At 36.0% G+C, this 26,046-nt stretch overlaps 1 protein-coding gene and 1 long non-coding RNA gene across 4 annotated transcripts in view; one reads left to right on the top strand and one right to left on the bottom strand.

Annotated features, from left to right (window-relative positions):
- The window catches only part of SPPL2A (signal peptide peptidase like 2A), a 70,850-nt gene that overhangs the window by 593 nt on the left and 44,211 nt on the right, over positions 1 to 26,046 (bottom strand). Inside the window, exons 6-15 of one of the 2 annotated variants that reach the window (XM_020980145.2) lie at positions 23,545 to 23,693; positions 20,679 to 20,775; positions 20,275 to 20,376; positions 18,416 to 18,497; positions 16,913 to 16,987; positions 12,175 to 12,231; positions 11,902 to 11,955; positions 11,394 to 11,496; positions 9,753 to 9,827; positions 7,946 to 8,106 (exon numbers count right to left, since the gene is read on the bottom strand). In XM_020980145.2, the coding sequence (XP_020835804.1) occupies positions 7,946 to 8,106; positions 9,753 to 9,827; positions 11,394 to 11,496; positions 11,902 to 11,955; positions 12,175 to 12,231; positions 16,913 to 16,987; positions 18,416 to 18,497; positions 20,275 to 20,376; positions 20,679 to 20,775; positions 23,545 to 23,693 (955 nt within the window). The remainder of the gene's footprint in view (positions 1 to 7,945; positions 8,107 to 9,752; positions 9,828 to 11,393; positions 11,497 to 11,901; positions 11,956 to 12,174; positions 12,232 to 16,912; positions 16,988 to 18,415; positions 18,498 to 20,274; positions 20,377 to 20,678; positions 20,776 to 23,544; positions 23,694 to 26,046) is intronic. The other variant, XM_020980182.2, reaches the window with a different exon arrangement.
- The window catches only part of LOC110204061 (uncharacterized), a 44,069-nt gene that overhangs the window by 12,083 nt on the left and 5,940 nt on the right, over positions 1 to 26,046 (top strand). The window contains exon 4 of one of the 2 annotated variants that reach the window (XR_013485361.1): positions 7,722 to 7,907. This is a non-coding gene — a long non-coding RNA (uncharacterized LOC110204061). Of the gene's footprint in view, positions 1 to 7,721; positions 15,266 to 26,046 lie in introns of those variants that run through there. The other variant, XR_013485360.1, reaches the window with a different exon arrangement.

Genomic DNA, 26,046 nt, shown 5'->3' with positions numbered 1-26,046 from the left:
AACCCCCACCATCTTACTGTCTAAGAGAAAATGAATTTTCAAATGCGTTTGTAGAAACGAATGTTCTCTTAACATACTTCCTATCCCTTAAAATCTTTCCAATAAAAAGAAAAAAATTCAGATTCAAATACAAATGCAAAGCTCTTTGTTAAATGCTAAACTTTTGATATGCCCTGAATGTCTTCTAAAATTTACAAAAGGAAACAAAATATTTTTCCTAAGTCATCACATCTTCAAAAAGACGTAAAACTAATGACAATATAGACAGAAGGAAAGCAAAAAAAATAGTGAACAGACTAGCACAAAATGGAGATTTTTCTCTGAACTTGAAAAGTGTTGATTTGGTCATTTACAGATAGCTATCCTATTTATAAATGGGGCCTTCTCAAAAATCAGGCCATTAAATATTCAATAAAATGATAAAACTGGAAAGGTGCTGATATCAAGATTTAAATGGCTGTTCTGAGTGCTTTTACATTATCACTTGTTAGTTTCAGCTTGTGACTTCTAAAAATAATAGAAGTACTTGTGACATTTAGCAGAGCCAAAATGGATGGATTGTAGGATGCTAGCCAGCTGTAAAGTTATTTCCCATTCAGATAAAAATAATGACAAAAATTGAGGCTTTTTAACCCAGTGTTTTAGGATTGGAAATTTTTACTACAAAAATAAAATGATTCTCTAAAATCCTTTACAGCTCTAAGTACATCAAGCAAACCACAGATTTTTCAAAGAAAAACATACCATTATATATTATGTTAGTCAAATCAAATCAATGAAGCAGAAAAAAATTTTTTATACTTAGAAACATATTATTCCATGGCAGCTCATGTACATATAGAACAAATATGTAATTTGTTTTCTCCAAGTTAAGAATGCTTCGATGAGTCTGAATTCTTGATGTAGGCATTTACTACTTCTGTGCAGAAAAGACCACATAGGATGGAGAATAAAGACTAAAGAATAAATCCCTTGCTTTTTTAAAGCAGACCTTTCATGCTATAAGCACAGATGTAAGCAGTCTGCTCTTTGAATCACATAATTTTTTCTCCACTAGAACTTGAGTTCCTTAAGAGACTTAGTGATTGCTTCATTCTTTGTATTTGTACCCCTATAGCCTAGCTTGGTGTCTGGCATGTAGCAAATGCTTAATAAATGCTTCTGATTAGTTGTTTGATGAATAGGAAGACTACATAATGGAAAAAAGTGATAATGGCAATATATCAAATAAGTATCTATCACTGAATCAGAAAATCCTACAATTGGGAGGGATCTAAATGTCATCTAATAATATAGCTGCTTCCCAAGCAGTATCTGTCATTCACATTCAGCTCTGCATGTCTAATGTTTTTATGAATGCTTAAGAAGTGGTAAAATATTTTTGCTGACACTCAACAATTTTTAAATACAGCAATATATTATATCACTGTATTCTTTTGTGTCCTGAAGGGTTTTTGGTCTTAAAGAGTTCTTTATTAAAACACAGATACCCCACACAGATACTGCTTTGAGGGTGACTTTCTTCTGTTATTACTGGGTCACAAAAGGCCACTAATTTTTTAAGATTTTCTCTTAACTATGAAACTTCTGTGGGGCTGTGAATTAAGGATAAGAATTTTGGAGTTGATCTGAAAGACAATGAGAGACTATTTTGCCCTTTTGTGCAGCAGAATGATATGATGAAAATGATCTTAGATGAAGATGACTGTGATGGCAGAAACATATTGCTGGTTTGTATAAGTCATTAATATGACAGTACTAGAAAAATGACCACTGCCACCTTAAAGTGGGAGTAGTTAAAAAACAGGATCGCAAAGGAACATTTTTCCATTCTCTCTGATGAAGTATGGACTTGACTTAACTGTGTGTGACCTACTGGCAAATGTTAATCTATGATGCAAGAACATTTTCACCCGACTGAGAGTATACATTCCTTTCAGGGCAGCTTCTCTCTTCATTCAAATATTCCAGAAATGTCATTCAGCTTCTTTAAAAATTATGAATAGCTTCTTTAGCACTTTGATAATTGTTATGCATAGAAAATAAAATATATTTATTCCCCTAACTTCCTTTCCAAATATTTTTATTCTAAGATAGGGGAACAGGATGAGGTCAAAAGATTCTGGGTCTCATCCATGTTTCCAGGAGAGAAAGGAGAGAATGTTAGGTGACTGAAAGGCATTTACATTTATTATTTCCTATTTCTTTTTGAGTTACATTTTTAATTAACCCTTTTTAAGGATTTTAGGAATCATTTTTTATAACTGTAAATGAATCATTAATTCATCAAAGCAGATCCAATAGGATCTCTGCTTTGAGGCAGATTAAGGTGTATATGGTATGTACAATTCTTGAAAGGTGTACATTTTGTATTTTTTTTAAAAAGTTTTATGTATTAACTTCCTATAACTTTTTATAAATTAATTTAATTAAATTTCACTAACTCAGACTTGGGACTCCTAACCTCTTAGAAAGGGCTTACTATAGTACAGAGTAGTAGGTGGATGGAAGGTATTAATTTCAACTTGTAAAAAAGATAATATATGGGGGACACATTAATTTCTCTATAAATAAAACTTCTGTATTGGATACTTAGGCTACCTATCCCACTTCAAACAAAACTTGCCTAGTTTGTGTCTATGGCATAAACACAATAGTCACAGTGAGTTACTAATAAACTATTCCTTTCTCTCCCCTCCTGCACATCTCCTTTGGGTGGATTTAGTGAAATGCTACTCTTATTTACTTTTTTTTTTCTTATTTACTTTCTCTATTGATACTAAAAGTATATTGAATCTGTACATTTTTATACTTGTATAGTATTACCAATTGAATTAGATATGTTCATAATTAGAGCAGGTCTTAGTTCTCAAATTCATGAATAATTTTCATTAAACTTCTAAAACACTGGGATTCTGATTCATGGTTTCCACATATATAAATAGATGTGGTATCAGCAGAAATGGGGTCCAAATGTGGCTGCTTCTACCCACCTCCCTTCCAAGAAGAGTTATGTCTTATAACTCAGCAGATAAATAATACACTTAATTATGGGATAGTCCATAAGAAACTATCTAAAAAGTAAAAGCAAGCCTTGCTATAAACTGTTGCCTTTCAACATGACTTAGCATAATAATGACACTTTGATGCATCAGTAATCTCACTTTCTCCCTTGGCTCAGATGACAATCTTCCACGTCTTCTCATCTTGTTCAAGTCCTTCCATTGATCTTTCAAATGAATGAATAAATGAAAAAGCATTTATTAAGTGCTTACTGTATGCCTAGCACTGTGATAAACCTTGGGAGATACAAATTCAAAAGAGAGGTAGTCCCTTTCTTCACAGAGCTTACATGTTAATAATACAAGTAGGGAAGAGCATTATCTGCCATGTAGTTTAGATTAGATTTTTCTTACAAGGTATTGAAACCATTCTCGAGACAGGCGTGGGCCAGTGGTGTCTCCTGGTGAGCGCAGTACACAAGACAGCCAACAAGGAGGCAGGAAAGCTGCACCCAAGTGAATCAATGTTGGTTCCTTACTGAGCGTCCTTTCAATGTGGTGGCTAATTCAACTTCCAGTTATTAATTGTTAGATGAGCTATTAGTTTCTTTTTTTCTTCTGAACCTGAAGCACCAGAAGAAGTTCTGGCCTACAACTGGTAGAAGTGACAGTGTTGGATTGGAATGGCTTTGCTGAAGTGGGAAAAAGGGAATGCAGAGAAAAGCAAGCCCTGGGTGGTCTCCTTGCTTACTGAGGGTGGTAACGGGTGCATATTGTGAGAAAATCTCATTGCCCCAAGGGGATTAGGGAGGGAGAGGGAAGGGGGAGGAAGAGAGAGTTAGAACTGACTGTGGGTGTTTAGCAATTAGAGACATATGTGAATGTGCTTAGTCTTTAAGAATCATGCGCTGATAATAATAAATGCTATAAACTACTATTTGATGGATTTGTATAATTTTTCTATTTGGGCATAGTGATCTCCAGGCTCACCAGCTGTGGCAGGCTTGAGCCTTTCCTTAAGAATGGAATGCAAAAATTGTCTAAGAACTGTTCTGAAGAACACATCAGGATTTTTCTATTGTACTTGGAGACCTTTACTGGTATTCTCTGGTTAAAGGCACTGGGGGAGCCCCATGAAAGGACAATGCTTGTTCTTCTCCAGGAGCCTAGCAATCTTTCCAGAACTGGGGATGTGGACAGATGTGCCACATGGACAACAGCTGATCTGCTGAGGACAGGAGGCACTAGATCAATTTAAAAAGAGCAGAAGAAGACTGCTTCCATTCTTGCTACTGTGAACCATAGTTTTCTTTCTCTCTGGGACTTCCAGTTAGGGATAGGTGGATTAACTCCCTGCGGGATGGATCCTACTACATGTCCCAGCATGGGAGGGGAAAGCACAATCACCCTCAACAATGTTTGACCTAGCCCAGCACAGTAAAGCTCAGGCTCTGGTAGTGGCAGCTCCCACTGGAGCACTTGGCTCTGCCATAGAGAGACAGCCCTTAGACCTCAGCCTTGGCAGCATTTGCAACAGCACTTAGCCTGCAACAGACATGGCACTAAATCTTGGCATGGGGGTGGGCAGAGCTAGTCCTTCCCAGAGTAGTGGAGTGGACAGTATCACAAGCAGAGCAGGCAATGGTATGGGTGCCAAGGAATGGGCACTGGTTTGTGCCAAAGCAAAGGCAGGACCCATGAAGCCCTTTTCTTACTGTAATCTGGAACTGTGACTGGGTTCTCCCCAGACTGTTGGCAATACAGTAATCATTAGTTCCTGGTTAATTCCTTCTTACAACTGACTTAGAGAACCAAAGTGTAACACTGATGGGAGATATAGTATTAAAACTGTCTCCAAGTCCTTTGGAAGAGGGGAGCAGAGGCCTCTATAGGGACACATATTTAGTATTCCCCATATGCCCCTCCTCCCTAATGGAACTCCCAATTCCTGGTTGGTGGATCAAGGAATATGGAGTAGGTAGTGGTACAGGATGAATCTCAATATTGACCCTCGCACTGGGACAGGCTGCATGCATGACCTCTTAGCTACCTTTGGAGAGATGACCCTGACCCAAGATGAGGATCAATGACTGTGCCAGAAGTATCATCCTCTGTGCTGTGGCCTTCATGTTCCTGGTGTTGCTCCTGTTCATCATCACCGCTTTCCACTGGGACTCCCACTGTAAACTGCAAAGATTTGGTATCACCCACTACAGGCCCTAGATTGTTAAGATCTGGCCCTTGGTCCTTCTCAGGAATGGGGGAAGATGAAACGAGGAATTTCTGGTCTTCATTCACTTCCGTAGTCAGTCACTCCTTCATGGGTCATTATTACATTATTTGTCTCTTTTTTTTTCCTCCTGTTTTTCTTTTATCTTCACTAAGCTCTTCTTCCAGTGTTGCCTATAGTAGACTTCTAGTATCCCTGAAATGAGGGCTGTCTAGTAATGGCTCTAAAGCCATTTAAGTGGTGGAAGATTATCTGAAAACCTTTGGAACTTTGCCACTAGGTGGTAAGGTGTGGCAGGAATATTATATGCTACTCAGACTAGACTAGCTTTTCCTTTCCATACAGAAACACTCCTTGAGACTTAACTGACTGAGGAAACTAAGGCTCTTGCCAGTGATATAACTCCTGGTGGCTGGGCGGGGGGGGGGGGGGGGGCGGAAGGGGCGGGCAGTACAGAGAGGCACAGAAATTGCATTTATGTGAATCAACACTGTGTCCTTGTTGAGTCCTTTCTATGCTATGGTTAAGGTGACTTTGTCTTATAAATTGTTAGGCAGTTAAGTGTCTATGAGTGTCTTATGTCATTCCAACTCTGAACGTGAAGCACCAGATTAGCCTGAATCAGGCTGGGCCTACCATAGGAAGATAATGCAAAAAAAAGAATGGTGCCCAAGGCTGTTTTCTCCTTTTAGTGAATCTGGTGAATGGAGCTATATAGCAATCAACTGACAAACCTTTTCCAACAATAATGATATTGATGATTTGATTGCAATTCACAAAGAACATCAACCCAACACAGAGGCCTTTGTAGGTAGAATTTAATGGAGACCAGTGCAATATTTGGCCTATCCATCTGGTATTCATCATTTTCACTTTATAATAGTATGACTTATTTTATTTTTTTAAGACATCCAGGAAACCCTAAGACAAGATGAGATTTAATTCTTTCAATGTTTATTTTTAAGTCAACAAAATGTTAACTGCCCTTGTTAAATTGGTATTCTTCAAAGTGATTACACTTTGAAAAGAATCTGAGCTAATAAAAACCTGACAGTAATCTTTTATAACATTACTGGACCAAGTTGTTTCTCCATGTGCACTAAATTTTTAAATATGAAGATTCTGATAAATGGGCAAAATTTATGCAAGGTGATTCCAGGACATTAAAGTAAATCAATGCCAAGAGAAAATATGTTTTAACATTTAAAGGTTATAAAACATTTTAATCAATAATTTAGACTTTCCATTATGGGGTCTTAACCCCACTGAGGCATTTAGGAACAATGCCTTATCTGAAGTCCCATGGAGATTTCATAAAGGGATCAAATATGAAGACATGAGCTCGAAGTAATGGGAGGAGTTTTCCTAATTTTATTCATAATGGATATTGTAAATATTGATATCACAGATATGACATGGCCTAAGGATTTTGTGTAATTAATTTTCCATTTAAGAAGAGCTTTCAGCTCAGAACATCTCATTTCTTACCTACTACTCTGAGACTTCTCTGACTTTTTCAACATGCCCTCATGCCTCTCCTCTCCCCCATCTTTTGCTTTTCAGTTTTCTTTTGTGTTTTGTCTTCTCCTGTTAGACTGTAACCTCTTTGAGGGCAGGAGCTGTGGTTTTTTTCCCTTCACATTTGTATCTGTAGCACTTAGCACTGTATATGGCACATAGTAGGTGCTTAATAGATATTTGCTGACTGGCTGACAGCTTAGTTAACTGGACTTGGAATATACTCATCATAACACGGACCAAAGCCATGACTCTGACCTTGGTAGCAAAGTGCTTCTATCTAGAGTTTCCCAACTATTTTCAGTCATAACAAGCTTGTAAACATTGTGTGGGTGAGGCAGGGGAGGGAGAAAAAGGAGGACTTAGCTTTAGTGAACTTGGGAGGAATTTAGTTTCACTGAAGAGACAGCCCAACACCCAACATAAACAAGTTCTGATAATGAAAATTTTCTCTTCCCTAGAAATTTACAGGCTAGCTAATATATCATGTTTAAATTCATCATCACTGCTTTGTCTCTGTCTCTCTTTTTAACCAAACTTTTGATTTCATTATGGTAAGAAATTCCTAGAAAGAAAACTTGTTCTTATCAAAGCTGGCCTATATCTGTTTTAGAGTTGCTTCGGGCAGAGAAATTAAATGATTTGCCCAAGGTCATTATCTATGTATCAAAGACAGGACTTAAACCCAGGTCTTCCATTCTCCAAAGCTGGCTTCTTATTCACTATGCCACCTTGTCTCTCATCCTGAAACATTTTTATAAGCATCTTTAGGAGCTTAAGAGCAGTTGGTTATTTAGTTATATAAAATTATTGCTTTGGCTACTTATGGAGATTAAAAGTTAATTTTTAAGTAAAATTATATTTTCCATGAATCATGCTTTTGTATGTCTGAAGATATGTTTAGGAACTTGAAGTGACTTTTGTTTTCTGAAGTGGTTTCCCTCCTAATTTTTATCTTCTTCTTTCCATAGGTATGGTTTTTCAAAGTATCTTCTAAGATTTGTGCTTTTGGCTTCAGATACAGAGAGGAAGCTGTCAGAAACTGATGATGTGGCAGGTAGGCAGCCACCAGAAGATTCATCCTGTTTATGTTTTCATGACTCACCAAAATAATCGAGGAGACAGTGACAAGTCAATTAAGCTAACTAGTCATAAAGGTAAGTCAAAGTATCAACACAGAAGCCTAAGTACATACCTGGTAGCTAGTGCCTTTCCAGATCTTTTTTATTTCCTTACGCCTCCAAGCAACAATCACAACAGTAATAAGTGTGCAAGGTACTAAGTAAAGAAGAGCCGGCTGCCCCTGCTTCATCAGTATCAGAACTATAAATGTGAGCAACATGCCCACAGCATAGGCTGCAAGAGGAAGAATGCTACATTTTAGTCATTTACATTCACAGGCACTTGTGCTGGTATTTTAAAAATTACTAAAGACTTTATGTTTAAACATCTTGAAGACCCCGGCAAACTAGCTTCTATTTACAGTTTTAAGATTGTTCTGCTCCAAGCTTTTTAAAAGCTAATCCCACAATCTCTTAAAAGTTAAGAAAATGATTAGATTGTGTGCATAGTATTAGTTTAATTATTATTCATCAGTGATAAAAATAGTAACAGTAATGCTGCCATTATCTGGTATCACCAGAGAAGGAATTGTTCCATAGTCCAAACAATTAAAACGAAATTATTCCACTGAGTGACGATACTTTGTTTCAACCACTTTGGATAGTTAAAAAAGTACTACAGATTTTTGCAGACTCCTTAAACAGGAGAAAAGTATATTTAGAAACAGTTAAGCTTTTTTGGATGATCCAAAGTAACCATTTTGAACACACAATCACAGAATGTTAGAGCTGGAACAAACCTTGGAGATCGATATAGGCCAATTCCATAATTTTACACAGGAAGAAGCTGAGGCTCAGAGGAGTCAAAGGTCAAACAGCTCCCCAGTCCAGTGCTTCTTCCATTGTATCAGAATGCCTTTTAAAATGCTACATTATGTGATAACTTTAGGGCTTACTGAGAGATACAGAGCTGCTTGACTCTAGCCTATATTTTTAAAATCCTTTGGTTTGATGTTTTCCATTTTAATTTCCTTTTTTAAAAAAAAAGCTTTTCCCATCTTTCTTACTGTTAGACTATCAACTATCTTTTCTGTAAGTGTGATTGACTGTAATAAAGCTCCTTCTTTGGCTTGTTTTGATTTGCTATGGGCTAAGAAACTAGATCAGGGAGTCTGTTATAACTGTATCTAAACCAAAAGGCTGTGAGCAAAGGCTAGAAGCGCCATCCTGTGAATGAAGAGTATGTACTTTATTCCTGGATGGTTGCTCAGAAGTCTTCATGGGTATTTCCTGGTTGTTGTATGTGTCCTAGATAATTGTAGTTCCAGGATAAGTGAATTCCTAATAAGCAAACTGTTATACTTTATATTTAAATGAATCTTCCTTTGCTTTCAAATCTATTTTTGGGGTGGACGGTAGACTCGGACAACCAGTGATTTCTTCGGCAGAAGGAACTCCCAATTAGGAAATTCCCTTTTACTAAAGAAGAGCTGTACTTGCTTTACCAATTAATAGCCTTAGGAAGTTGCCCGGAAGCACCGAGAAGTGAGTAAAGTGATTTTTCTGGGGTCGTACAGTCAATCTCTTTGTAAGAGGAATGGCTTAAAAACAGATCTTCCTGCCTCCAAGGCTGGCTCTCTGGTCACTATACCAGGCTAGCTTTCTGAAATCTAATTTTTTGCCTTACACTAATTAATATTTTTCAGTCTAATTTTCTCCTTTCAAAAATCTTGTGAATTAGGTAAAGTAAAGCAGATATTGCAGTCTCCCTTTGGCAGATGAGTTGATTGAAGAACAAATAGTTAAGTGACTTGCATATATTCACCCAGCTAGTTACGAGCACAGTGAGAACTATAATCCGTGTGCCTTAGCACCTAGATTCCCAGACTTTTTTCTATTTGTACACAATTATGAATCAAAAAAGGAAATAAAATAACTTACCAATTACACAGGAAACATAGTAGATAGAAGAACCAACATGGATATCAAATCTTCGACAATAAGCAACCAGGAGACCTAAAAAGCCCAACAAGATTAATTTCTTAAGGGGAAAAAAAAGACCTTTAAAGATGAGTTCAATCATGTATGTGTTGCAACATGATAGTGGCAGTAAGAAAACTTGAACGCTCTAGAATAAAAGAGGCTATATAAATCTAACAAAACTTGAAACCACTAACCCTAAGATAATCTTAAGTGAGTTCTCTCTCTACTGATCTTCTAGAACTTTGTCCTCTTCTCTTGAATTCAGAATATTTTAATTTCTATTATATTAACTGTGACTTTGGCTAATCCTTCATTAGATAAGGATCACATCTTATCCTCATAGGTTCTAGATTACATGATAAAAAAAAAGGCCCATTTTCATAATAGTACAAGAAAGTTTGAAGTTTTAATTCTAAAACTTAAAAGGTCAGTAAAATATCAACTCTAGTTTTATAGGTGTACAGAAATAACCAGTTTCTTTTTACTTTTTTACTAGAGAGATCATTTGTAAAATTCAGTCTATGAAGAATTCTCAGAACTGACTGTTAATAAATATTTATATACACAAATGCACAGCTAGCTAATGTACACATCACATACATCAGTGGTAGGCTTGAAATATAATTGCTATTTTATTTAATCAAAATAATTTCCTCCTGTTGCCTGAATTCATAGAAGAAAAGGTTCATTTTCATTAATATTTAATTTAATTAGTTTTGGTCTCTGTTTAGTAAAAAAGGAAGGCTTACTATAGTTTGTTGTTTTCTACTCTTTCAATTGTTTGATCTCATTTCTACACATTCAAAGGTAACAATATTTATCATTTTGAAATGGGAAATTAAATTTTAAAATCTAGCCATGAATTTTTGACAAACTAGTAATTTTTGACATTTTAAGTTGTTTTAAAGTCCTACCATAGAAATGGTTCCCTTCTTTTTCTGTTCTGTAAAAAGGGAATTACCAAGTGACCACGCCAGGAGTTATGCTAAACAGGACTACACTGTGTCAGCTTCCACATAGGAGTACCCCTATCTTCTTTCTTCTACTGGCCATGCTGAGAGAAGTACTAACTAAGACTCTTCTTTCTTAGCTGACGGACATTACAATAGAGCTAGTACCTTCTAATGGCCTAGCTTCCCTCACAGGCATCTGATGCATAAACTGCCCGTGATCAAATATGGGCTATACCTCTCAAGAGATGGTGATTTGTTGCTGTAATACTGTGTGTATCCCTTACGTGTCTGACAGCACTGTTCTTCAAAAGTCAGGCAGAGCAGTCAGAAAAAGAGAGGATAATTAGCTAATATCTTAAGTGAAGTCTACTTCAATGGTCCAATCACACAACCCTCTCTTCAAGCATACCTCTTATTATCCTGCCCTGGTTCCTCCAACTCTACTAGATTCTTCTAAGCCATCTTACATTTTACAATAGAAATTTATAAATATAATTTGTTTCATAAGCAACTCTGGGAACAGTATCTTCTCTATAAACCTGTAGTAACAATGTAACTTACTAAAATTCAAGAGATATATGAAAAACAAGTTAAACACCCACGTTAAAAGCAAATTAAAAAAAAATTATTAGAGACAACTGCTCACCTGGAACAATAATGTCTCCAAAACCCAATATTGAAACAGGTGCTAGACACACACTCATTGCAGAGAAATATATCAGTCTTGGTACTTTGATAACGACTGGCAACTGCAGGAGGAAATACTGACATTAAGCCTCATCTGAATCTTTAATTATCACATTTAAAAAGCAATGTACTGACATTAGAACTACTGTTTTACCCATTTTAATTGACATTTAAAAAGAATTTGAAGTCAGAGGACACACATTGAACACACACACACACACATGATTTACAAAGCTTGAAAGAAGCAGATTAAGTAGCTTTAGAAAAATGAAACCCAACACACACATAGGATTAATCCTATTAATCCAATAGCCCCGCTGTCTAACTTCAACGACCAACAATATGACTCAGGTCTTGAAACAAGTTAGACTATATTTTGGCCATTTGTTTTTTCCCCCAAAGAAGAATCTTGTCTCAGAGGGTGTGATTTTAGAGTCCAGTGAACATATCTGAAATACAATCCTTACTTTCTCATGGGGAGCTGAGGGCTGAGCAGTGGCTTCCACCAAGTTTCCACCATTCTAGGATGAAACCCAAGTCAATAGGTATTTAATAATTTTAAATGACTAAAAAGTGGCTATATTTTGTAAGAAAAAAATTATACCTTAATATGCACTACATGCTCATCGAATTAAATGAGAAGACAAAATTATTAATTGCAGACACTATGGAAATGCAGCAAAATTGATTGTGCACACACACTCACTATAAATATGCACGTTTGTGTAACATATTCCTACCTTTTCATTGCTTCCAAAAGGTCCAGCTGCAACTTCGATCATGATACTTTCCCCATTCTATTCAATGGAAAAAAACAAAGTTGTGTCCTCTAAATGATTTATCAATTTGCTACTGTTCAAGAACTCTTTGAACACCTAGCACATTGTTCGGCACAAAGTATCTATCTGGTTAATATTTGCTGAATGAATAATTAGTACAAAATGTTTTAAAATAAGCTGCAAAATGCTTTTTCTCAATTCAGAATATTTATGGAGAACCAAAAAGAATGTAGTCATTTAACACACAAAAAAAAAACCACCTAGCACACTTGTTCTTCCTACAGTGGTGTTGATAAAACATCAGCAACTGACAGATAATAAAATGCACACAATTTAACAAAGTAAACCAAAGTACTACTCTGTACTAACATAATTCTGATATTCACAGTCAACTCTTCATTATTTGCATGAATAATAATGAACAATGATAATTACAAATCTTTTATATTCAGCTAATAGACTTCATATTTATACTTTTATTTGAGTCTGTGCGGATATGGTTCTCTCAAAAGTCACAACACTTACTGTATAATAATGAAATTATATTGCACAACAGTTAAATGACTTTCTAAACATATAATACTGCACATTACACATTAATAATCGCTGAATGAAACAGCACCCCAAAAGGAACTGGAAAGCTCCATAAGCCACCTGACCTTGAAATCTGCTCATCTTCAATTCTGTTCCCTTGCTACATTCCAAGCTGGAATTAGCATTCTCTCCCCCTCTTTTGCTCAAAGCAAAGGGGAGTACAAGATGGCAGGGGGAGAGGAGCAAACTTTTGTGTAAACAGTTCCTAGAGATAGAAATCAGCATGGAGTTGGCAAATACTCCTCAGTTACTGAGCTCAGGATGCTATGGGATACAGGTCTCAAAGTTCTATCATCTCAAAGCAAACTAGGTAACCAAAATTGATGGTACTAAAGGAAATGTTATGACAGACTAAGGGTTCCCCCTTAACTTTGATTCCTGGGTGGGAAAGGTAATGAATTGTTTTTTTTAAAGGCTTTTTGCTCCTGAGCAAGGTGGTAGGAGCAATGAAATCACTAGCTGTAGTGACCATTGCCCTGTCCTTCCACAATAAGAGTATAGTTTAGTTTACTTTTTTAAGAAAGCTAAGCACTTCTTTCCTCTCTTAAAAAAAATACTATTTGTCATATGGGATAGCTCTCTGGGAGGGTAAGGAAGAGTAATACATGGGATACCATGGTGACACAAAATAAAATATCAATAAAACCAAAACCAAAACCAAACTAAGAACATCTAAAACTCCTCCATCCATCACACTGCTCTTCTCCATCCATCAAAAGCCCTTTTGCATTGTCACCCATTCTCTCCTCCTTCCCTCATTCTGAATTCTGGTTATTACTTATATAACAACTTAGACAAGTTACTGGGTAAGTCAATTTACATTTCTGGGCCTGTTTATACATATGTAAAATGTAGGAATTAGACTACACGACTTCGAAGGTCCAAATCCAAAAACTAATGATTTCCAACTCATATAAGACTTCTCATTCTGGAAGTCTCACTAGTACCTCAAAATGAGTCTGTTAAAATTGAGTTTATTTTCCTTTTGAAACCTACTCCTAGTTATTACTTCACTATTTCTGTCAGGTGCACCAAAATTTATTGAGTCTCCTACATCTGCAAGTTGGTATAACTGATTTTTCTACATTCTTTACCTCTCATATCTAACCAGTTAGCACTTCATGTCTATTCTACCTACACATCACTTCTGGAAATCTGTCCCCTTCCTCTCTATTTCTCCTGCTACCATCCTAGTATAAGGATAGTAGTATATACTACTTGCCTAGACCAGAGCCTCCAACCAGGTCTTCTGGCCTTCATTCTTACCTTACTTTGTTGCAGCCCTCTCACCCAATCCTGTTATAATGACTACCAGACTAATCTATCATACACACAGTTCCGCTTAAACAACTCCACTTCTAAGAGTTTTTGAGTAGATTCTACTACTTTGGTTTCTACATTATGTCTCTCCCATATGATTATAATAGCCTCTTATTTGGTCTCCCTATCTCAGCACTCTCCCCACTCCAATTCATCTTTGTTCAGCTGCCAAAGTAATTTTTCTAAAGCATAGGTGACTGTATTACTCACCTGTTCTCTTCAAAAAACTCTAGTGGTTTTTCTATTACCTCCAGGATTAAACATAAAGTTCTACATATGGCATTTAAAGCCCTTTACAACTTGGCTTCTTATCCTTTCAGTCTGACATGTTACTCCTCTCCACACACTCTATAATCTAGCTACAGTGCTCTATTTGCATGTGCACATGACATTCCATTTCCCAACTGTCTGCCCTTGCAATGGCTCTCCCTTATGCTTGGAATGCTCTTCACATCTTTACCTTTTAGTTCTCTTGGCTTCCATTAAGACACAGCTCAAATCTCATCTTCTGCAGAAAACCTTTTCTAGTTTTGCCTTTGAGATTACCTTCCATACAATTCCTTATATATCTTATATACCCCTAGTTATTTATGTGTTTCCTCATCCATTTGAAAGTTAGTTCCTTGATAGTAAAAATTGTTTTTGCCTTTCTTTATATCCCTATAACTTAGTACAGTACCTGGCACATAGTAAGTATTGAATAAGAGCTTATTGATGAACTATTAAGTCATTAAATTAAAGGAGAAGGTGACAAAATAAATAGATGCTAAGATTACTTCTTAAATCATATTGCTGCATCACGATTGAATTTCCATTTAATGGAGAGTTGACTGTGATTCAATTTACTAATGAATTCTTGAAACCCCAAACTTAAGTTCATTAACACTTTCACATGCTCTAAATACATGCAATCTTATGTTCCTACTTCTATACCTACTTGCCTACCTGCTATTAACCTATTAGGCTCATGGACATGATGTAGCACTTCCAAGGTTCAAACCTTCTAAGCATAACAGCAAAAATGGAAAAGTTAAGAATGAAATTATCTGAGATTAAATGAATGGCTATGTAATGAGGTGACTTCAATGGCCTAAGAGTGTAAATTTAATCCCAATAAAGAAAACTTTAATAGCATTTACTTTTTTTGTTGTTGCCTTGCAATTTTATTGTAACCAATATGTCGCTATAAACATTTCTAGTATCCTGGGGCTAAGAATGGAACAAGAAAGCAAACAATTCTCTACACATAGTAGAAGGAAGAGGGAATAGTCATATATATGTCTTTTCCCCTCAGGGCATACGATTATAGGTTTCTAAACCTACAAGTCCCTAAGGAAAGGACCTTAGAGGTTATAGATCTTTAATCATTCTCTGTGTACTTCTGCTCTGATTTGGTATGTGGTGGGAGGCATTTGTCACAGAAATGGTTGATATGACTGAGATAAAGAGAAGTGATGGTACTTGAGGATAATTGTTTATTGGTGTAAAGTAGAACACTCTAACTGTAAAGAGCTCAGCTCTCCTTTGCATATTTTGCTACATCTATATATCCAGCTCTCGTTCTCTCTCTTCTCACATTAACAAGTGACAAAACAAAAGATACTCCCTTATAGAGTAAATATCATCTGGACAGAGACTAGTAAAAGTATTGGTTTACTGTACTGTATTGGGAAGATTCAATAAAGCACTGTTACTCTAGGCCAGATATTGAAATAGCTTTGCTATTTGGAATCTGCCACAATAATGGTATTTGCTGTAATGGATTTGCTGCTTCTTATAAATGTATGCAAAGTGTTATAAGCCCTTAGCCTGAAAAGATTTGGTGGGGCTTATATTATATTATAGAAGATAAGAATTTTAATAAAAATTTATATTACAAGTCAAAGCACCAAGCACTAAGCACATAAACACCGATATGTCTGTGTGGGCCAAGTGATCCTCAGCTACTGAGATTCTAGGCAAATTACTCCATTTTTAGTCAAGTTAGTGCTCACTAATTCATAGGGCTGTTTAAAGATCAAATGAAATAATGAATGTTTTTCATGAACATATAATGCTATATAGGTGTGTTATTTTTTTCCATTCATATATGTAGCCTCATCAATGTGGCATTTATAAAAGTGAAAAATGCTAGTAAAATATTGTGGGCTGGTGATAAGTTCCAAATATAATTTTTCAATTCAAAATTATTTGGAAGAGAGCTATAATTCATTATCACAAGGGCATATCGCTGGGATTATACTCTATGTTATATGTAATAAAGGCTTTCATTATAAATTAAGAGATCACTGGGAAAGAAAGAAGGAAATAAATGGTGGGATGAGGTGGGTTTAGAAAATCAGACTTGGTATGGATAGTCAAAAAAAATGAGTTTAGGAAAGGAAAAACATGATTTAGAAATTCAAGAGAAAGAAACAATCAAGAAAGGATGAGTGAGGAGTAGACAAAGTAGGAGTGATCAAGTAATGATGATAAAGCATCTTTTAAAGTTTCAGGATGAAGGAATAAAGGGGGGGAAAAGTCAGCATCTTGCCTATGAGTACCTCAAACTAGAGACAATTTTTAAGTTAAGAATGCACAAAAAGTACAATTATGGCCTCCATTAAACTGTTTTAACTTCAATAGTAAGAATTCTCAAAATACTTCAAAATGAGGGGAGGGGATTCATAAGGGTATACAGATTTCAATTTCGTGGCAAAATTCCCAAGCATGAACAATCTAATGGACTGAATAAGTGTCTAGTTTCTCAGAATGTTATATATAAATTTCAGAAATATTAACATACCTTTGTGATGAATGGTGTTATGAAAACAAAAAATACATCGTAGATGAGAAGGAGGACTAGAAGTATTACACATGCCTGTCAGAGAAAAAAAAAATTAGAGACTAAACTTCCCACATCCTAAGAAAGAGCTGATAGTATTTTGAGACAATCACACATCTGTATACTCATTAAAAACAAACAGGGGGCCATCTCCAGTCATCTTGATCTATATCTCGCCACTGGACCTAGAGGGCTCTGGAGGAGAAAGTGAGGCTGGTGACCTTGCACAGCCCTCCCTCTTCTCAAGTTATGTCATTAACTCCTTGATGTCATGGTCCTCTTTGAGAATGAAGGACAAACACAACCTGTGAGTAGTCCAAGCTGCCTGAATGGGGACCCAGCTGGCCAGTTCCAGGTGGGCAACTCAGCTCATCCTCTCCTTTCTTCTCCCTTCCCCCGTCCCCTTACCTGAGGGTGTTCTGCCCAAAGGAAGGTAATTTGATGGCCCATAGCTGCCTACTTAACTCGGGGTTTACTGGCTAGATTTTTCTCTCAAAAGCCAAGCCTTAAACATAATTCACTCAGGAGCTCATTGAGTGGACAACAATAGGTCCCTGCCCAAGCACCACTTAATGGCTATTTTTGGGCCCCCCTTGTTTAGAGTGAATGTAAACAGAGACTGCTTCTCTCTTGGTAAGCAACCCTGAGGGTCTTCTCCTCCCACTTTGATTTTTTTTTTGATTGATTTGATTAAAGTGGCCATCTCTAGGCTCACTCCTTAAAAAGGCCTATTCACTGAATGGGTGTTGCCTCACTCAAAGTGAGAACTTGAGGAGACTTTAGCTTAAAAAGATCAAGGTCTCCCACTGAGTCGGGCCATCTCCAGTTGTCCTAATCTATATCCGGCCACTGGACCCAAATGGCTCTGGAGGAGAAAGTGAGGCTGGTGACCTTGCACAGCCCTCCCTCGCTCAAATCAAAGCCAACTGCAAGTCATGTCATCATCTCCCTGATGTCATGGTCCTTTTCAAGAACAAAGGACAAACCACACAGCAACAAAAAACAAACCAACCAACCCTCACACAACTGCTATTTCTAATTTTGTCCTATAAAGCAAAAAGGATTTTTTTCTTTTCACCATTTTCATGTCTTTGAATATCACTGATCCAAAGCAAAGTCCTTTGTTAAATTTCTCCATTCTCTACAAGGCTATTAGGTATGTTATCATTCAAACAGGCAGCATGGTGTGATAGGAAGAGTAGTGGACTGGGGGTCAAAAGACCTAGATTCAAGGCTCAACTCCCTCAACTTACTAAGCTGGGTGGGCCTCAACGTCCACAAATGTGAAGGGGGGAAGATGTAAGTACTTTATATTACCTACTTCACAGGGTTGTTGTAAGGGTCAAGTAAGATCATACACAGAAAGTACTTTGTAACTGTAACACACTTTATAAATATGATTTATTCTTATTTTATTATTGCACATAATTAGGGTACTTTAGACAGGGCAACAATATACTCTACCTTAAAGTTGGGTAATTTCAATGTTTTAATTAGATTCAGACAGAAAGCCATTCCCAAAAGATCTTGTAAAATCCAGGCCCATCTGAAATCAGACATTAATTATCTTATTCAGTTATTTTAAAATGGATCCTCACAAAATAAAGAGGCCACAGTGAATAATATGTCTAACAAAATCAATACAATAAACATTAAGCACCTACTACTATAGATAAAATAGCTGGGAGAAAAAGATGAACTAAAAGCTAGACTGGTGCTCAGGAAATTCATAATTTAAGAGGATAAATAAGGCACATACACAAATCATTATAATACAAGGAGAAACTGGAGAAGAAGGTTCTCTTTCAAGGGGAAGGGAAGACAGACATGGGAAAGGCTTTATGAAGAACAGCATACTTGAGAATTAAATCTTGAGAGAATGGATGGAGCTCAGTATTCAGGAGATGGGTGAGGCAAGTACAGTCAAGGCATATTAATAAAGTCACAGAGATGGGAGAAGGAAAGAAGAGAAGAGGATGGTGTGTATTCTAATTTGACTGGGATGTAGAGATTGTGAAGGGAAGTAATGTGAGATAAGGCTGAAACAGGAGGTTGGAGCCTAATTGTAGAAACAGTTGTATGCTACTATAAAGGACTTTAATGGGAAGTCAGTGAAGGTTTTAGGGTTGAAAAGTAACATGATTTGAAAATTATTCTGGAAACAAGAGAGACTGGTGGCAGGAAGACTGTTCAAGACTATAACACAATTATGCCAAGCAAAGACGGTAATGAATTCCTGAACTAGAGTGATTACAAGTTAGATTTGAAAGGAACAAGTATGAGATTGTGGAAGTTGACTCAAAAGGACTTTACAAATGATTATATATAGATAATAAATGACTGGAACGGGTCAAGTATGACTCAAAGGTTTCTCAAAGTTGACTGGAAGGATGGTGGTACCATCAATAGAAACAGAATTTAAAGGAACGGGTAGGCTTTCTGTGGAAATGAATTCAATTTCACCATGTTAAACTTAAGGTACCAGCAAGACCATAGATAAAAAGGTATCTAGCAGGCAACTGGAAATGAACTCAGAAGAGTTAGAATACTGGAAAGTCATCTTCATGGAGCTGTTAAAGGAAGCCATGGGAATGTGTGAAACTGCCAAGAGAGAAAAGGGAAAATGGCCCAGAACTTAAATCCCTGTGATGTGACTACTGATGTAGCATGGTGTAGTAGTGTTGGACTTAGAATCTGCTTTAGACATTAGCTATATGACCCTGGGCAAATCACTTAAATACTCTGGGATTCAGTTATCTCATATATGAAAGAAGTGTGTTGGGTATGATCTCTAAGGTCCCTTCTAGCTCTAAATTTATGATTTTATGATTGTTTACTATTACTTTTGTTAAAAAAAAATAAGAAAACAATATTTCCTATATGTACTACAACAATGATATGCTAGAATATTGGTCATTATGATGAGAAAAAGATGCAATAATGCTAAATTTGTTTTTAAAATGTTGCAGAATAACTTTCCTAAACAATAAGCTAACATGAGCATTTTATTCTAAAATTATTTTAAAAAATTTCTATCAACCTTTAACAACATGTTAATAATTCATTAAATGATCTTTATCTTCTTTACTTTTAAGCCCGCATTTAACATGAAATCACAGTTTCCAATGTTTTTGTACATTTGAATCCAAATCAAGCAATTTGAGAACTGTTTACCTGACATGGTTTTTCCTGAAAATTAATTCTTTAAAGACCATGATATTCTAGGATAAAAGCCATAAATTCCTCAGTCAAGTAGATGATTAACTGAGTGAAATGTGTAACAATCTGTCTCTAATCTAAAACAGTAAAAATTGATCTCCTACCTGTCATCATTTCGAAATACAGCCCAAACAACAGCCAGGGATATGCAAAATGCTGCAAGAAAGAGAAGTCTCACTTCAAAGCTTTTGCTGCCACATACAATCCTAAAACAAACAAACAAATGAAAACAAATGGAGAGAATTTAGTTTGCCATGTAGCTGAAAACAGATTGGGGAGGAGGGGGAAGGAGGATCAGGTAGAGTTATAATAGAGCCAAAAGAAATATAAAAACAGCCATTCAGTACTAACGTTGCTGCAATAACCACTAGTTTCCCTTTTAAATAAAGTGACTAGTAATAAAATGTTTAACTGTGTGATATTTTGATATTCCTATTTTTTTTTTTTTTGCATATAGCTTAAATAGCTAATAGCAACATTCTATAGCTGCCCAGAAAAAAATTCATACCTGCATCGTCCACATGGTATTTTCCTAATCAGTGGTGCAAGGCAATTGTATAAACTCATTGAAGATGCCAAGCAGAAAATGGATATCATAACATAGACTAGAAAAAAGGAGAAATATTTAATGAAAACAGAGGAAAATGTCAGTAAAATGCTGTTACGTGGCAAAAAATTTCTGTACAAACACCACATTTCAATTGATTTGTTTTTAAGAGCTATTTTAAATAGATGCTCAGAGAACATTCAATTAGACTGACTAGACAGCAATGTGATGGTGTCTTCCACTGTATGCTTATTTAGGGTCTGCAGAAGGAATGGAAGAGTTACCTGCATGTCAGTAGTTGTTTGAAAATAACTCATTCTAAAATTTAAGCTAACAAAATCACGTGAGATCTAACGAAGCAAGTCCAACAATATTTGTTCTAAGAAGGGGAAAAAATGAATTCCTTTATATTGCTTGTTTGAGATACATAATAATGTGTACCTAATAATCTAAAAATATCAATAGATTACTTCTGTAGGTTTATATATATATATAGGTTATAGGATATAGTTTGATCCATTCTATGGTCATATCCATGTAATAAAGAACCTTTTTGACCCCCATGTACAAAAATATTTATAGCAGCTCTTTTTTGTGGCGGCAGAGAACTAGAAATTGAGGGGATGCCCATCAATTGGGGAATGGCTGAACAAGTTGTGGTATATGAATGTAATGTCATACTATTGTGCATAAGAAATTAGATTTCAGAAAAACCTGGACTTATATAAACTGATGCTGAGTGAAATAAGCAGAACCAGAACACTGTACACAGTAACAGAACACTGTGTGATGATCAACTATGATAGACTTAGCTCTTCTCAGCAATACAATGACCCAAGACAATTTCAAAAGACTCATGATGGAAAATGCTAACCACATTCAGAGAAACAACTATGGAGCCTGAATGCTGACTGAAGCATACTATTTTCACCTTTTTTTTCCTTTCTTGTGTTTTTTCCCTTTTGTTCTGATTTTTCTTTCACAACATGTTTAATGTGGAAATATGACTGTACATGTATAACCTACATCAGATTGCTTGCTGTCTTGGCAGGGGTAAGGGGAGGAAGAAAGGAAGAAAAATTTGGAACTCGAAATCTTATAAGCATGAATATTAAAAACTATCTTTACATGTAACTGGAAAAAAAATACTATTAAGTGGGGGGAAAAAAGAACCTCTTCCTAAGAGTTCTAATATAGTTATCAATGTTTAATACTTATGTATTTTTATTTAAAATTATTAATAAAAGTTTTACTATAAAAATTACTAAGCTTAAAAGATTAAATTTTCTTTTTTCATCTCTCAATAATTCAAAATCATAACTAATTTTACAGCATAGACATTTTGAAGTTTCAGTGAAACTGTGAGGCCACTTTGTTGTTCAAGAGAGGAGGACAAGCAAAAAGTCTAGAGCCAGTGAAATGAAAAAAGATTGGTGGCTACCCCTGTAGGGTGATTAACCAGCAAATATTAAGTGCTTATTGTGTGCAATACATTATACTAGGCACTGAGAATAAATCTAAGACGTGGATGAGATGTATACAAATAACTATAATACAGGGCACATGAGAGGTTAGATTTATGAGAAATTTGAGGAAGGAGGAGTAACTTTTAGCTCAAGGTAGGTGGAGGGATCAAAGGCTTGATTGAGGAAATGGTACCTTGCCTGAGACTTTAAAGAGAAGAATTTAAACAGAGAGGTAGAGAGGCTATTTTCCAGGGCAGTGCGTATGTCTGAGGCAGAGGAGTGGACTGGGAAAGGGAGAGGTAATGAACTCAGATGGAAAAAAATGAAATCAAGAAACATCCAGTAGGGGGCAGCTAGGTGGTGCAGTGGATAGAGTTCTGGCCTTGGAGTCGGGAGGACCTGAGTTCAAATGTGACCTCAGACACTTACTTGACAATTACTAGCTGTGTGACCCTGGGCAAGTCACTTAACCCTGACTGCCTCACCAAAAAGCTAAAAAACAAAACAAAAAAACCCCAAACAGCCAGTAGATTAGTATGTCTTGGATACAGAATATCTGAATAGGAGTAATGTTAAATAAGGAGAAAGGTAGATTGAAATCATATTATAGAGAGCTATGAATGCCAGGCCAACGAGTTTGTATTTTATCTTAATAGGCAATGATAAGCCACTGGAAATAGAGAGTAAGGCGATCAGATCTATTTCAGTTACTCTGGCAGCTATGTAAAGAATGGCTTAGGAAGAGAAAAAAGAGGCAGGGAGACAAGTATGGTAATTTATGTGAGAGATGAGGGCTAGAACTGTAGCAGTAGCCCAGGGAAAAAAAAGGAATGGATCAACATAGTGAATACATTAAAAATGCTATTAAAAAAAGCTAAAGTACAGTTGTCATAGGTTGAGAGATTTTTTTTAGAAATGTGTTCCAAAGGACAGATGAAATTAACCAGCTGAATCAAATTGTGAGGCCTGAGATTCCCCACCTCTGCTTTATGCTAATATTTTCTGAACAGTGGCTTGGCAAAAGGTTTTTGGGTGATCTTCATGAATGTTCCTCTTTCCCCATTTCCCTCTTCTTGCTACTGTACACTCTGGCCATTGTTGGAGCACTACAAAAGCAGGACTGGAGAGTTTCCAAGAGGCCATGCTGGAAAAAGAATCACACTAGCCTTCATTTAAGCCCTCAGAGTACAAAAAAGTTCAGGCTACCCCACAGGATTAAAAAGTAAATTAGCTAAATTAGTCATCCAAGTTTTCATAATAAAAATACCTCAATTTAAAGAAAAGAAGGAAGTTCATGGAAGTGTTAGGGAAATACATACCAAAAGTAAAAAAATACATATATAATAAAGCTAATTTCTTACCTAGCCACTTGTAGAAGAAATAAAGTAAGATCATTATAACACAACAGCCAACCACAAATATTATAACTGTAAGTGGAGTAAAAGTTAAAGAGTCTTCCTTCTTTCTTGTTTCTCTTTCTTCTGTGTTTGTCACTGCCTTCATGTCCTCCCTGCACAAATACATACAAGAGCCTCAGTCAACCTCATTCTGTCAAACATTCATACAAATATGTGAAGGTTCTATGACTTCCTCAGCACAGGGAATTCCTAATGTAAGAATACTTTCACCAACAGAGATCACATCCAGCTGAGCAGATAGTAGACTCTGGAACATAAATATCATCTCCTTTATAATTTTGCCCAGAACAATCCCTGGAGACATCAGTTGCAGTGGGGTGGAATATGAAGGGATAAGGGAACAAAGAGGAACAGGACTGTAGAAAGCCCTGGCAACAAACTTGATGGAAAAATAGATTTATCAACACATGAGTTTATATGGAATAAAAATAAAAATTGACTAAAGGTTCAGATAAATTCTTAAATAGCCATTTTATCATTAGTTATAAAGAGGAATTTAGGGATAACATTCCAAGGACATCATAAAAGGAAATTAACCCACTGTCTCCAAACACATCCCTAATGTCACTGTTGGAAATACAATATTGGATGAACTACTGTTCTGACTCATTGTCATTTTTTAAAATATCATTTATGGCAAACTTTTGTATCTGAAAAAGTTGACAATATTTATGACACAAAACTTAAGTCTATGACATTCTCCTTCTTGCTGCATAAGGTTGTTAGGTTTAAAATATGTTTTAACTTGAAATATATTAAAATCTAATTATTATGAATCAATGCAGTAACATAAAAACTATTGCCTTTCCTGTAGAACACTTCATTTCCCCCCCCATTAATGTTCTCCTTTCAGAGTTATTTCAATAACAATATATAAAATTTCCTCTCTTTAGTATCCTCTTAGGATTCTAAATTCCCTAATAAAAGGCAAGAATTGTTTCTATTACATTCTTTGTAGGGCTTCTAAATTTCTATTTCCGTTCCCAAACTAGAGGCTGAATGAATATTGCTAATCTGATTTAGTCCAAAATAAGTTTAATACTTAGTAATGATGATTACTATGCCAAAAGATTAAAAACTTTAAAAAAAAGATGGAGTTACAGTATATTTTATAATGGCTATGTGTTAAAACTTCAATTACAGATGTGTCATGTCAGTGTCTGCAGTCAGCAAAGTCCAACAGATTTAACCATCCTTTCTACCACTCTTGATCCATAATTATAAGTAAGGCTGTGGGAAAACAAAGCCCACCTTCTCATTAAGAATTAGATTTTTCAAAATATGAGCTCTGCTAACCCTATGACTTATTTGTGGGTATGACCCAGCTAATTAGCCAGTTAACTTCATATTTAAGACTCAAAATTAAAGTCTTCATTTTTGTTCCTCTTTCTTTACTGCCTTCATGTCCTTTCCTGCACAAAAAGACACACCTCATTTTCTTGCGCTCACTTTATTGTGTTTTGCAGATAGTGGTTTTTTCAAAATTTGTGACAACCCTGTGTCAAATGGGTCTATTGGTGCCATTTTCCCAATAACATGCTCACATCATGTCTTTGTGCCACGTTTTGGTAATTCTCCCAATATTACAAACTTTTAAATTATTATTATATCTGTTACTGTTGTAATTGTTTTGGGATACCACAAACTATGCCCATATAAGATGGCGAACTTAATAAATGTTGTGTGAGTCTTCTGACTGCTCTCCTCTGGCCTCCCTATTCCCTGAGATACAACAATATTGAAGAATATTACACAGACTTAGTTGATAAAGTAGTGGCAGGGTTCGAGAGGATTGACTCCAATTTTGAAAGAAGTTTACTAAAATGCTATCAAACACCATTACATGCTACAGAGAAATCTTTTGTGAAAGGAAGAATCAATTGACAAGGTAAACTTCATTGATATCTTAAAGAAATTGCCATGGCCACCCTAACCTTTAGCCACCACCAACCACCCTGATCAGTCAGCAGCTATCAACATTGAGGCAAGACCTCCACCAGCAAAAAGATTACTACTTGCGGAGGCTCAGATAATGGTTACCATTTTTTTTAAGCAATAAAGTGTTTTTTAATTAAGGTACATACATTGTCTTTTTTAAAGACATAATACTATTGTGCACTTAATAGTGTACAACTACTACAGTACAGCATAAACATAACTTTTATATGTACTAAGAAACCAAAAAATTTGTGTTTTATTGTGAAATTTGCTTTATTGTAGTGGTCTGGAACCAAACCCATACTATCTCCGCGGTATGCCTGTATACAAGAACCTCAGTCAATTTTTTTTTTGGGGGGCCAAACACTGACAGAAACTTGAAGGGTCTATGATGATTCTTGGTATAGGGACTCCCTTGTTCTTATCTAATAATAAGAAAACACAGAACTGCAGGTACAGAAATTAGATCTAGTTGAAAAAAGTCTAGACCTCAAAAGACAATTCTGA

Source organism: Phascolarctos cinereus, unplaced genomic scaffold, assembly GCF_003287225.1.
Source record: "Phascolarctos cinereus isolate Bilbo 61053 unplaced genomic scaffold, phaCin_HiC Scaffold_3;HRSCAF=262, whole genome shotgun sequence".
In the NCBI taxonomy this organism is placed as follows: domain Eukaryota; kingdom Metazoa; phylum Chordata; class Mammalia; order Diprotodontia; family Phascolarctidae; genus Phascolarctos; species Phascolarctos cinereus.
Note: the sequence above shows the minus strand (reverse complement) of the source record. Positions and strands in the feature narration are given on the sequence as shown.